At 40.8% G+C, this 14,680-nt stretch overlaps 1 protein-coding gene across 6 annotated transcripts in view; it reads right to left on the bottom strand.

Annotated features, from left to right (window-relative positions):
* RALGAPA1 (Ral GTPase activating protein catalytic subunit alpha 1) overlaps positions 1-13,186 on the bottom strand; it is a 246,013-nt gene extending 232,827 nt beyond the window's left edge. For all 6 annotated transcript variants that reach the window (XM_065403818.1, XM_065403817.1, XM_065403820.1 and 3 more), the window contains exon 1: positions 13,081-13,186. In XM_065403818.1, coding sequence (XP_065259890.1) covers positions 13,081-13,186 — 106 coding nt within the window. The remainder of the gene's footprint in view (positions 1-13,080) is intronic.
* Positions 13,187-14,680: the final 1,494 nt, after the last annotated feature.

The following is a 14,680-nucleotide window of genomic DNA, read 5'->3' as shown; positions in this document are numbered from 1 at the left end:
CCAAGGACCACATCAGCCCTTTTTGCCACTGCATCGCACTGGGAGCTCATGTTGAATTGCTTGTCCACTATGACCTCTAATCCTTTTCAGAGCCACTGCTTTCCAGGATACAGTCCACCATTCTGTCGGTACGACCTGCATTCTTTGTTCCTAGAAATGTATAACTTGCTTCCTCATGTTGTTCCACCATCAGCATGTCTCAACCCTAAACAGAGATGTTTACCACCTTTGGAGTAAAAAGGCAGTTCAGTCTCATGGAAGCTCAATCGTTTTCTTCGCCAAGACAGCATAACAAAGTTGAAAGTTGTGGTGAGGATTTCTGTGACATGAGCACCCGTTCATTATGAACTGCACCAAGACCACCAGCTTATTTTATGTAGGCTGAACAGCTATTGGATATTAATTGCCAGATGTGACTTTCTACAGGACTTTGATAATGGATTCCCTCCATATTTCTTGAAGTTTTAAGGGGTAAAGATGGGATGGGTGAGGAAAGTTGAGTAGGGTGACAGTGAGTAAGAAAAGGTTATGCAGCAGTGGGAAACAAGCTGAATCCTTCAGTGTTCATTTCCAGACACTAATGTTTGGATTTTTAAAAAGGTACCATTTGTTTCTTAATGAAAATTGTGTAATCTTGGTTGTGGATGTTATTGGGACTATAATGAAACACACCTTCAATCTTAACTAACAAAAGTTAAGTTACAAATAGATCTCTGTATCCTTGATCTGCAGCTACATATTTCCAACACAATCCAATTTATTCCTTGTTTTCTTGGTAACCTATGCTCTAATGGAAATAAAGTCTCAGAAATAGATCTGGCACCATGTAATTCAGTCAGAAAAGTTTGTCCCGGGGGGGGGGGGGGGGAGGGAAAAGAGGAAGGGAGGGGATAATGTACTTCTATATTTAGAGACTAGAGGGCCAAAGCTTGAACTGTATAAAAATAGCTCTACCATAGTAAAGTTCACTTCCCCAACATCATTACAAAAATTCTGAGTGTAGAATAGGAAAATACAGTTCACTTAACACCATGCTATAGCATAAAACATAAGAATGCAGTACTTAAGCAGATAATTAACTCTGGCAATACATTTTTCAAATTGCTGAATCTCAAAATTTCAGAATACTTTAATATTCTACTTTAAACAAATACCTTGTAACTGAAAAATTGGTAAGAATCTGTAATATCTAGTCACTGGTATGCCTTGTGTATGGTATATGCAACTTTTCCTTAACACTTTTCCCCCATTTCTCCAACCTAGTCTTTATGTTCTTTTAGATGTATTAGAAAGAAGATTTTTTTAAATAAAAAAAAGTTAAATAGGTGAGCATTTTCCAAGTTCATTTTATGACAAAATGAGTGTCTTATTTTAGTTAACCTGACAGAGAGAAGCAAGGAGAAATACAATGAAAGAAAAAAAATTTAAATTATAATTATGTAAACCATTAAAGAAATCCACAATTGGTATGTAAATACCATTGGATAGTCACATCCCTTAAAAAAAATTTAATGGCCTACAAAAAAAGAAAAACAAAACAAAACAAAAAAAAAAAACTTTGAACTACAAAGGTTTAATGTACTTTAAAAAGAAAAGAAAAAAGCACGCCTGAAGTACACTGAATTCTCCACACACATGCAAAAATACACTAACAATGAAAAATAAATAAATAAATAAATAAATAAATAAATAAAATATGCAGGTACTTCACAAGCCCTATTATAGAGATGCCAAAGGAAGACAGCAGTTACCCACCAACGAGGACTGTTAGCTGGTAAAACAACTTTACATGACCACATGAATGGGTACCAAATGCCTGAAATCTACTTAAGGTTTTATAGTGGCCAGGGACAAGTAAATATAACATGGCCATTTTTAAGTTTACTTCAAACCATTAGGGAGAGAGAATTTTCTTGTGCATTTCATGCATTTCTGAAGTTAATGCTTACATCCTCAAATTTTTTATATATATATATATAAAACCCATAATAGGTAGATTGAAAGATCCAGCCACATCATGCAGTACAGTTAAATACAGTTTAGCTTACTGAATCTCCCACCCCTCATTTGTATTTATATTCAAGTTGGATTTAGCAAAACAGACTCTATAAAGAGGGATATTTCTGTGCTTTAAAGATGTATTATTTGTATTTCATTTAGCTTTTTACTGCATTATTTTTAGGGTTTTTAGACTGACAGCCCTGAACATCAAAGATCTCTACTGATTCACAGAATCACTACTGCAGACTTAGTGGCAGTGCAAGCTTCCCTCACACACCCCTGCTGAACAGGAATGTGGCTCACTGGTGGAGATTATCTACTGTTGCAAGAGGATAGTTCACTTTCTCTGTCTCCTACACTATGAACAAAATAGCAATTTGATAACAGCTTTGTGCGTTATGGACACTTTGTCTTTAGAAACTGCACTGATATTACCAAGCCCTTACAGTCACACCACCAATCATGAAATGGCAACAACTTCTGGTCACTAGGATGGACACAGGTTCCATTCAAGTCAGTGACCTATTTATCTAAGGTACTTTTATAGCCTCCATTACCACAGTATCCGAGTGTCTCACAAGCTAAGTGCATTTATCCTCAACAACCTTATAAGATACGGATGTCCTATTATCCCCATTTTACAGAGGGGAAATTGAGGCACACAGACATTAAAACCAAGACTTTAAAAAGTGACTAATGATGATTTTGGATACCTACATTTTCAGGTACAGTAACTCCTCACTTAACATTGTAGTTATGTTCCTGAAAAATGCAACTTTAAGCGAAACGATGTTAAGCGAATCCAATTTCCCCATAAGAATTAATGTAAACGAGGGGGTTAGGTTCCAGGGAAATTTTTTTCACCAGACAAAAGACTATATATATATAGATATAGATATAGATATAGATATATATATAGATATATATATATATATATATATACACACACACACACACACACACACAGTATAAGTTTTAAACCATCAATTTAATACTGGTACACAGTGATGATGATTGTGAAGCTTGGTTGAGGTGGTGAAGTCAGAGGGTGAGATATTTCCCAGGGAATGCCTTACTGGTAAATGATGAACTAGCAATTGGCTGAGCCCTCAAGGGTTAGCTCTCACTCTCTACAAGGCAGCAGGAATGGAGGGAGGGGAGACAGCATCGCAGACAGAGACACACAGTGTGAGTGTGAGGCACATTTCCCCTTTAAGTACGCTGACCCTACTCTTATGTACACTGCCTTGTTAATTAGATCAGCTTGCTGAGACCGCAGCTGCTGCCAGCAAGCTCCCTCCGTCCTGAACCCTGTCGTGTGTCTCCCCTGCTCTATGGAAGATGGGGTAAGCGGGATGCAGGAGCAGGGGGGAGGGGGACACCCTGATATTAGCCCCCCCTCTTCCACCTCTCCCCCCTGCACAGCAAGCAGGAGTCTCAGGGAGCAGCTCCAAGGCAGAGGGCAGGAGCAGCACATGGCAGTGGGGGGAGGGACAGCTGAACTGCGGGCAATTGATAGCTTGCTGGGCAGCTGCTGCACAGGAAACTGTTTGTAAGATCAGGAACTTGGGGAGTTTTTTTTTTTTTTAAATATATAAAGTTAAACAAAGTATACTAAAACAGTTTTGTTCATTTTACCCACTTTCTACGTATTATAGTGTGCAGATTTTTAAACCAAATTGATAAGATAAGTTAAATTACATATAATTTTAATAGGCTATGTCACCAGAAAGCATCAAGGGATGGTTACTTAGGCTTTGGCTACACTCAGGACTTCCCAGCACTGCCGCTGCAGCGCTGTGAAGCGCGAGTGTAGTCGCGCCACCAGCGCTGCGAGAGCTCTCTCGCAGTGCTGTATGTACTCCACCTCTCCGAGGGGGGAATAGCTTGCAGCGCTGCAGGCTCGGATTACACTGGCGCTTTACAGCGCTGTACTCGCTGCGCTCGGGGGGTGGGGGGGCGTTTTCACACCCCTGAGCACAGCAAGTTGCAGCGCTGTACAGCGCCAGTAGAATTATTAATCTCCATGTTAATCTAGTCAACAAAGCAAAATTCATTTATCTACCAAGTAGTAGTAGTAGTAGTAGTAGTAATAATTTAAAAATAAATAATATTCTCTGCATAGGACAGAGGACTCGACGATGAACAACAGATCTAGTTTACCAAAACTTTAAATTGAAAAAGAAAAAGAAGAAAAAGGTTATCTCCTCTACAATCATGGTATATATTCAAGGTAAGGTGTAAACAATCTATGCAAGACTAGGATTTACACTACAAAGAGTTATCACTACTAAATGCTGTATATGTAATGCTGTAAGATATGATAAGCGTAAAGACCAAACCAAACCAAACCATAGTTGCTTTTACATATGATTTTGACTGTTTAAATAGTTTTCAACAATAGTTCTTTATTTAAAGATAACAAAAAATTATGGGTGAACACGAAGTATGTGGCAACACTAACATAAAAAAAATATATATTTTCTCACTTTAAGGCAGGTTATACCAACTTAATAACAAAGATACCCGTGTCAAAGTACTGCTATATAATTAGAAAACTCAAAGGGCTAGATTTATATTGAGACTTTATAGTATCAGGACTTCAAATGCATTTTTTGTAATGATCTGTGCAATCAATAGGAAAACATTTCAGTGTCCAAAATTCCTGCATGCATCTGATCAAGAAGGCAAATGGTACCCCCCCCCCAAAAAAACAAAAACCCACCACACACAATCCACCCTATAATCCAGACTTCAAGACAAGTAATCTGCTTGCTGCCTTTCAGTAGATTACAGTAAACTGCACAAAGCACCAATATTTATAATGACAGTTCTCTTTGAATTAAATAAAGGAACTAATCATTTGGAGAAGTTCATAAGAAAATTCTCATAACTTAATGGTACTTATAAAAGTTAACAAAGAATGTTAAAATAAGATAACAAAACATTTGATAAGCCATATTGCTTAAATTACTGCATTCCAAATATGAGACGGGGAAGGTAGCATTGCTATTAAGGAGTTTCCCAGCTCTCTTAATGCTTGACTGTTAAAATGGTGGAAGGCTTTTTAAACTCCCATTTAACTCCAACATCTAACTAAATGTTTGGAGAAGGGTAGCTTTGTTAAAGATATAACACCTATGTCCCTTTAATTAGGGTGTGAAAACATACAATACACATCCTCAAAGACTTCAAGGGACTTTGGATCAGGCCCAAAAGTGTATACCACTCTGCCCATACTATAAATAAGTCTGTATCCTATGTGGTACATTAGACCTAAATTACACAGCATGAGCCCCAGAGCTATGCAACAGTCCTTCCAATATAATATGATCCATTTTGGTTTCTTTATGTTAATTTTTTTTAATGCTGTCACAGATTATTTGAGTGCAACCAGATTTTTGTATGGAAAATTCATTACTGCTTTATAGAAGTTGCCAGAGGAATGTTTTGACATCTGGGGTGTTCAGCCTCCAACATTCCAAAAATTGATGAACAAGCACATTTGCTGGATGTTTTTGCTAAACTGAACAGCAGTAAAATAGTGAACATTGACATTTACACTGTCATCAGGTTTAAATTTCGACATTCCATTGAGATGAAATAGAGTATCTCAAACCTAGTTGTTTCAGGTTACCAGCAAACTCAGGAGGAATCAACACTTGTTTACATTTATTTCATTTTTAATGTTCTCGCTGTAACCATACAAACTGGAGTCTTAAAACTTATTTTAATGAAAACTTAGGCTCGGGGGGAGAAGAAAAAAAAAAAGAGAGAAGGTAGGTGAGGTAATCCCTTTTATTGGACCAACCTCTGTAGGTGAAACAAACAAGCTTTCGAACTTACACAGAGCTCTTCTTCAGGTTCCAAGACACAGATATGAGGCAACTTTAAGACATTCCGCCACATTTGCAAGTCTTCTTAAGTCACAAATTTAGCCCACACAAACCCAAGTCCACCCCCAGAAGCCAAAACTACTCCTTTGCCTAGCTTGGACCTTTGACCTGATCCTAAACTGTTTCCTAGCACAAACTCATTATTCAGTATGTTTGCCAAAACTCACTTTGGCAATGCCCCTGCCCTCCCCGCTCCCGCCCCCCACAAATAAGCTGCAAACCTAGTCTAGGCTCACAAGTCAAGACCAACACTTAACCTAGTCCAGATTCCTTAACTGAAAGGCAATTCCTTTACTGAGGCCAAGAACAACAGCAACATATCCTATGATTAGATATAGCAGTTAACATTAAAGAAAAAACACATTCTGCTGCTATTGCAGAAAATAATGCAGGTTTAAAGATCCAGTAAGAACTCTGTGGCCTATCATCCCTAAAAAAAATTCCAGAATGCTTCTCTTTGCAATAGTATTTCCCCCCCCTTCCTTCTATCACCTTTACTAGAAGGATCATTAACTCTTTCAGCTACTATACCTTGCAAGATTGTGAGATTATAAAGCACCATTTTACAGTATAAAGCCATTGGATATTTATCCTTTTGAAATTTTATAACAGACATGTTCAAACAGGTATTTGTTTAATTTAAAGCCCTTCTGATTTGACCTACATAGGCCAATCCACACCTGTAAGCATCTCAGAAATATTAAACAAGAGACCTGTCAAACTGGATGTCCAACATATGTTTCATCCAGCTGTAAGGTACAGACCGATTTCCTCTCTACAGATAGCTATAGATAACTCAAAGTCAACAAACAGGACTGCTATGGATGAAAATTCTTGAGTTCGACCACTTTAAAATTTTAAAAGAGTAAACTGCAATTGTGGAGCATGTTTACAAACACAATACTAGCAATAAATTGGTTTGCATTAGCAGGTATTAAGTTGGTCTTAGTTTTATTCCACAGTAAAAAAGTAATGGGGAAAGAATAGTTTTATTTTTGATGAAAACTTTGCATCTAATATTTAAAACTATCAGGACCAGAACATACAAAACATTCTGCTTAAGCTAATATTTTATTCTCAAAGGATCTCGTTTACAACAATGTACATTAAACTGATTCCACAAAGCAAACAGAATATACAGGAATTTGAGGGAGTATTTGCTTTTTGGCACATTTACACAGTCTGACTGAAAAATATTATATTTCTTATGCCTTCTGCTTCATCAAGTGGAAGCACCAGTTCAGATATTGATGGCATGGCAGCAGAGCAAGTCTACATTGTTAAAGTTCACCTTCATGAAAGGGTCAATGATCTACCTCATTACAGTAATTTATTTTAAAAATTTAGTTAACTGAAAAATTTCCCCAACCCCTTGTTAAAAAAAAAGCCATCATGTATTATTAATTTGTATTACCACAGAAAATAGGGACCCCAGCCAGTACAGTATTTGAAGGACCACTATAATGAAACTGGGGTTTAGTTTTCCTTAGCACTACATTATAGTTATGTAACTTTTCTGCAGTTCATTCACTATAACTGTTGATCATTTGTGTCTGTGTGCACACACACAATTCACTAAAAGCATCTTTTGATCAAGAATCCTGTGACTAGTCATGGCAATTTTTATCAATTATCATGGGGGGGAAGTCATGGAAATATTGCAGAGAAGTGATAGCTTCGCTACCATAAAACCCAATTTTAGCATCTGTAAAGTTTTCCAAACCAACATAAGGCAATTTTCCAGTCTAATTTATTCTGAAGGCAAGACCCACCTCAATAATAAGGAGCATGAAGCACACCTCTGCCCTGCCTGTTAAGACGGGCTCAATGGCTGCCCCTGGATTGAACAACTAGCAGCCTTCCCCAACAGATGGAACTCATCTCCAAAGACATGGCCCATTAGTAATCAAGTCACCTCAGGCAGGCCATGAGAGATAAAACTAGGAGGTATTTACATATGAATAGCTTCCTTTCTCCTGCACAGGGAGAAAGCAGTGTCCCTGCTTCAGGTTGCTGTGTTTTAAAGCATGTGGAGTTGGACGTCCTCTAAAAATCCAAGCACATTAAAGAAAACCAGGTCACCCTAGATCAGTAAAACCACACTGAAATATATCGATACCATTAAGAAAGCATATGCCACACACAGAAGTTCCTGATGACTACAAAACAAAGTTTCCACATGAACATAGGAACTGCCATACTGGATCAAAACTAGTGGTCTATCTAGTTCAGAATCCTGTTTCCAACAGTGACCAGTACCAGCTGCTTCAGAGAAAGAAAACACTGCAGTAGGCAATTATGGGAAAACTGGACCCAAGGGAAAGATGCAACCTAGCCAAGAGGCTGATATGCCCCAACACTTAAGGATTTCCATCCGTTCCTACTTTAAAATATATATATAGATTTACTATTGTAATTATGGATATTATTGTTATCCACAGAAACGTTTAATTCTTTTTAGGATGCTGCCACGGTCTTGGTCTCTATAAAAATCTTGTTACAATTATATCTGTATCTTCATTGTGTGAAAAATATTTCCTTTTATCAGTTTTGAATTTGCCACTTTTCCATTTCAATGCATTTCCCCTTGTTCTTGTATAATGAGAAAAAGTGAAGAGACATTTTTACCTTCTCTATCTCATTTATTATTTTGTGTACTTATATGCACTCTCTGAAGTCCACAGTCTCAATCCTTTTAATTTCTCTTCATATGAGAGGTTTTCCAGACCTGAATCATTTTTATCTCCCATCTTTGAACCCTTTCTACCTTCTGTTAGTCTTTTTGTGATGTATTCTATGTGATGACATATCATTGTTTATATGGCATATTTTCCATACGAGTCTTCATCCTATTCTTTATGCGTCATAACACCGTTTGCATTTTTGACTGCTACTGCACATTGAGCAGAAGTCTCAATTGAGCTGTCCACAACGATGCCAAGGTAGTTTTCTCAAGATGATGCAGTTACTTTAGAACCAACTGAGCTGCAAAACTAATTCAAATGATTCCCTCCAATGTCTATTACTTTGCATTTGTCAACAATAAATTTCATCTGTCATTGTGTGGTCCATTCATCTAGTTTGGTTAGGTCTCTTCTGGTTTTGACCAACTTAAACAACATTGTGTCATCTACATGTTTTGACAGCTCATTGCTTGCCTCCTCCACTTTTAAATATATTTAGACACTGGTCCTCACACAGAACCATGTAGCACCCAACTGCTAATCCTTTGTCATGATGAAAACTGACAATTCCTATTCTTTATTTTCTATTTCTGATCCATGCCAGCACTCTGCCTCTCCTACCAGGACTATTGTACTTCACTATTTTAGTAGCCTCCTATGAGGGACTTTGTCAGAGACCTTTTGAAAAATCTAAACAAGTTATGTCAGCTGATTCTCCTTTTTCCATTATTTTATTAACACATGCAAAGAGTTCTAATAAAGCAGTGACTGTCCAGGGCTTGGATCTGTAGTCACACAATCACTTACTGGACCAAACATTAAGTATACAGCAGAGATTCAGCTCCCAAGTAGGTTACTGTCAGTGTACTTTGCAGCTCCATTAAAGGGGTTTAAAGTTTATGAAAGGAGGTAAACTCTTATCTTCTCTGATGGATGTGAAATGGCTGGGGGATTCTCCTTTTGCTACAACTTGCTGATATGCAGGAGTTGGGGAAAGAAGTGATCTGACAGGTACAAAAGTCAGTCTTCACAAAGAGGGGGGGAAGCAAAACAGAGCAGAGATTGGGGAAAGCTTTTCCCAGAGACGACACTGGAGTGGTTGGGTTGGCTCCCCTGGAGCATATGGCAGAGTGCCCACTATTACAATGTGGTGGAGTAGTCACAGAAGATGGTAAACAGGAAGATACAACACTTCACTGCTCAGACTAGGGGACAGCTCCTGGTGTACCAAATACATGCAGACAGTTATCCTTATCTATTACTACCAGTCATCTATCTGATACTGGCACCAATATTTTTAAATTTGGTCCTGCAGACCAATCATGAAAGGAGGATGGGAGAAGAGGCAGAGTGTTTTGTAAACAAGCAGCAGATTTGCTTGCACTGTGTGTGTGAGCACCATGTTTTTAAGGAGTGAAGGGAAGGAGTAATCCTTACAGAACAGAAGATTAGACAGACAATCAGCAATCCATTTCTTTTATTGTCAAGTGTGTATGTGGGAGGTGCCAATAGGACCATCCAGAATAAGTCCTGTCATTTTTCCAATTCACGGATATGTAGGAGTGCACATCTGCAAGAAGGCACAATTTTGTAGCCAGATCATGGCAAAAAAAGAAAGGATGTGAGACAGATTCACACCCAGCAAATCTGCCTTCGTCTACATAGTCATGCATTGGACTGTACTCTAAGGCTATGTCTACACTGGCAATTGAACAACAAAATTTTTGTCTTTCAGAGATGTTAAAAAAAAAAAAAAAAAAAAAAAAACCACCCCGAAAGACAAAGAAGTTTTGCTGATCACACTGGCGCTTGTTAACAGCGCTTTGTCGGCAGGAGCGCTCTCCTGCCGACAACGCAAACGCCGCTTGTTGGGGGTGGAAGTTTTTGGAGGCAGGACGACAAACAGCAGCTACACTGCACGACTTTTAGCAGCATGGCTGTAGCGACACATCCATGTCAGTAAAAGCTGTGTAATGTAGACATGGCCTAAGACTGTGGCAAATGGAACAGGCAGGTGCTGTGTTTCTATGGATGTGGTGGGGGGAGGAAAAGTCAAAGGAAAACATGCCCCAACTGATTTAGTCTGTTTTAAAGTCATTGCAAAAACCTCAGATTAATTAAGAACCATTAGCTGACATTGTGATGATGTTCCTAATAGAGCTGCAGCCCTTGTTTCTTATCAACCATATCTAACTTCTAAAGGAGTGGAAGTAAATACTCAAAGTTCAAATCAAACAAAACAATACACAGACTAAGGGTAACCAATAATATAAATTCAGAATTGCATTTTGTTCCTTTGTGAGGCTGGTTCCTATTGCAGACCTCTTCAAATGCTGGAGAAGATGAAAAGAACAGGAGTACTTGTGGCACCTTAGAGACTAACAAATTTATTAGAGCATAAGCTTTCGTGAAGTGGGCTGTAGCCCACGAAAGCTTATGCTCTAATAAATTTGTTAGTCTCTAAGATGCCACAAGTACTCCTGTTCTTTTTGCGGATACAGACTAACACGGCTGCTACTGGAGAAGATGAAGTTACTTGTCTTCTGCCTCTTTTGAATAAAAGTAGAGTGCAGAATGTGCAATTGCATAACCTCCTGGGCAGTATACTACCCGGTTACTAGATTGAAGATTTGTATTGGAAAATATCAAATGCCGGTTAAGAGCTTTCTGGTTGATTAAAAGCTGTGTTATCTGGCAGTTTATGTATTTATACACAGCACAAGCCACAACTGGTCCAGTATAAACAGGTAAGAACAATTTAATGATTTCAAGGATAGGGAGATAGCTGTTCCAGCCCACCCCAGCAGTAAGAGAAGTTAATTACAAGGATGTAGTATCCTCTTTTGAGACAGTGTAATTATAAGTGTTGTAAACTGTAAGGCTGCCACATGTTAACAGTTGTACCCTTGCATTGGCATTTAGAGGAACAAATACCAATAACCATTTTTCTTGGCAGTTTTGAACTGTAAGGACGAGAAACTTATATACCCCCCAAATAAGAACAGCCGGGAGCATTGACTCCTACCCAAAAACTAAGAAACACAGTTGCACCAAGGTCACTCTTCTTGACCCAGCTCAAATCACACGTAGAGAAAGTGACAGACCTACAATTGCACCTAATGTATTTCAGGGCAGAAAAACAGGACACAGCTCACTATTTGCAGTGAATGTAATCACTTTTTCTGTTCTCCAAGTATCCTTGAACAGACTTGGATTTTTAAAAATGTATTTGTTATTTCAACCTACTGACCTCTAACAAATTATCATCACCATGACTACTGCATCATGTATTCATTACTTATCATTCACTATTTGTACTAAGCTACTGCTTAGTGCTGATTCCACTCCAACTGAAGGACTCCCAAACCCAAGGGAGCTTACAGGAACACGTCCAGCACGAATACACATCTGAATACATTTTAACGAGTATTTGTGATGCTGTTACTGTGAAAATTCTTACAAACAAAATTTGCTAATACAAGCATTTATGTAACGTGGATAAGAGGGGTTACAAATGCCATTAAAGCTCATTAGCAGTTTTTATTCAAAGATATCAAACAATTTTGCCGTATTTATACAGATCTAGCATATATTTCTTTCACAGGACAAATTAAACACACAAACTTCTCCCTTTTTATCCACAACTTCCAATAAATTTCAACTTCCAAAAAACTCATCATTACTGTAGTCTTTCATATTACAGGGCTTCGGGGGGGGGAAGGAAGAGGAGGCATGAATTTAATTAACCCTTCACTCCACCTCAAAAATTGCCTCAGCGAATGGCAGAGCAATGCTCAAGGACCACAGGAATAAAATCCCAGGCACTCCTGCAAAGCCCTGTTCCAAGCAGATGTTCCATGACGTGAGCTACTTAGGAACACTCAATGTTAATGTCATTTACACTTAATCAACACCGTGTAGACTATCATGCCAACAAAGAGGTTTGGTGTGAGGCTCTGGGCCTGCCCTCCTATCTTTGGGTGAGACTCCACCCACCCCCTCCAGGCAACACCGCCCATCCTCCCCCCTCTCCCTGCCCCTCACCCATGCAGCTGGGCAGACACAAGCCTCTAAGTTTTGTGTTTTTCTAAACCAGGAACCTGGGCCAAGAAGCCCCGCCGCCAGCCGAGAAAGGGAGGAAGCACTCAACCAGGGCTCATCAGGAGGACCCCACAAGCCTGGGTCGCTAACCACAAGGCGCACTGTAACACACTCCAGACTGGAGTGACCCCACCCCTCTGCCCCTCGGGGCCGGGACCCCTCTCGCTCCGCACGCCTCCCGGGTCGGGGCACTTTCCCCCCGTCCTCGCCTAGACCCCTCTCGCTCACCACGCCGGAGCACCGCCCCCGCCCCCACCCCCATTCCAGCCTGGGCCCCTCTCCCTCCCCACACACCCCAGGCCAGGGCACCTTTCCCCGCCCAGCCCCTCTCGCTCTCCACGGCCCCTGGGCCAGGACACCTTTCCCTCGGCCTCCCTCGCTCCCACCCTGGGCCTCACCGATGAGGACGCGCAGGTGCTTGAGGCGGGTGAGCGGGTCCTTGCGGGTGTCCAGCACCTTCTGCGTGGATTTCCGCACATCCCCGTGGGGCTTCTTGGAGAACATCCCGCCGGACCCCCCGGCCCGGCAGTCGGGGCCCCCCCGCTCCCAAGAGGTGGACAGCGGCCTCCGGATCCGCCCGCACCAGGCCCCCTACATAGCAAACAGCGGCAGCACCGCCTCCTCCAGCGATACGGCGGGGGAGGGGGAGTGGCGCGGAGTCAGCGCCCGAAAGAAGGGGGAGACAGGGCCTAAGCTCCCCCCACAGCTCTAGTAGTCCCGTTGCTTCACGACAGCCGTCAGGCACACCCCTGGTGTTCCCGTAGCAACCGCGCCGTGACGTCACAGCGGGGCTGAGGTTCCAAACGCACGCCGAGGCGGAAGGTTCAACTCTGCCTTAGGGGGCAGCGCCCAGGGTGGTGGCAAAGGAGTGGGGCTTGGGGAAGCGCGTGGGGAGAGTAGTGCACAGGACTGAGCTGGGTCAGTAGCTGGAGCAGAAGGAGCCATGGGTTGATTGGGGTAACAGCAGGCATTAGAGTCAATGGAGAATGACCCCAGCCCTGGGATAACCCTCACCAAGAGAGTCAGGAAATAAAGTTTCAATTTCTTGCTAACACTTCTCTCTGTCACCTTCTTATGATCAATAGCAAAATCAGTTTTTTTGACACTACAGCTACCAGGCAGGAGCAGGAAGGGAAGACATTTGATATAAGGACTCAATGCTGGGTCTCCTTCAGGACACCAAAATGACAATAGCCAGAGAAGGAAAATATCAATATTCCAAATATTGAAAAAGTCCCCAAAAGTTAAGGTTGGCAGTATAGCCAACACCTGGCATTCAAAAATCATAAGTCACCTGCCAACATTAAGTCTGACTTAAAAGTCATGAGTTATAAAATAATATATCTTCCCCCCCCCCCCATTTTTTGTCTTTTCATTTGACTTCTGGTGCATTTAGGGTTTGTGTTTTCAAGCATTTCTCTGCAACCATGAGTAAAACTGTGATTTTGACACAGAGGTCATGATGTTCACAGTAAAATGAATTTGAATAAAGTCTGTGAGAAGTCTGTCCTGCACTTACTCTGCAGTGGCAGTTGCTGTCCTGCAAGGCTGGTCTCAGCTCACTGCTCTAGATGTTGTGGCCTATCCCCCGTAGATGGAGGCAAAAGGGACAGACACATCAAACCTGAATGTGATCTTGTGTGCCAGGTCGCAGTGCCCAGAGAGCAGGGAACTAGACAGAGCACCACAGTACATGCATCTCTGCTGTGGTGTGGGTGCAGGGTGGACTCTCATGCCCCCTTTTGTGACTTACAGGCTTTTCCCCACACCTCTGCCATGAAATTTACTAAAAATTTATGTGCCAAAACCATACCCTTAAGTATGAATGCTAAAAGGTTACTTTTTTTTTTAATGAAAGCTGAGGTTCTCAGGTGATAATGTGATCCCAGCAGCTAGAGCTTTAAGAAATATACCAACTGTTGCAGGAGTCATGGTAAAATTGCAAGAATTGGCAACATTATCTTGCTGATATAATAAAAGAACACATTTCATTACAGC

The sequence above is a fragment of the Emys orbicularis genome, chromosome 4, assembly GCF_028017835.1.
Source record: "Emys orbicularis isolate rEmyOrb1 chromosome 4, rEmyOrb1.hap1, whole genome shotgun sequence".
Classification (NCBI taxonomy): Eukaryota; Metazoa; Chordata; order Testudines; family Emydidae; genus Emys; species Emys orbicularis.
Note: the sequence above shows the minus strand (reverse complement) of the source record. Positions and strands in the feature narration are given on the sequence as shown.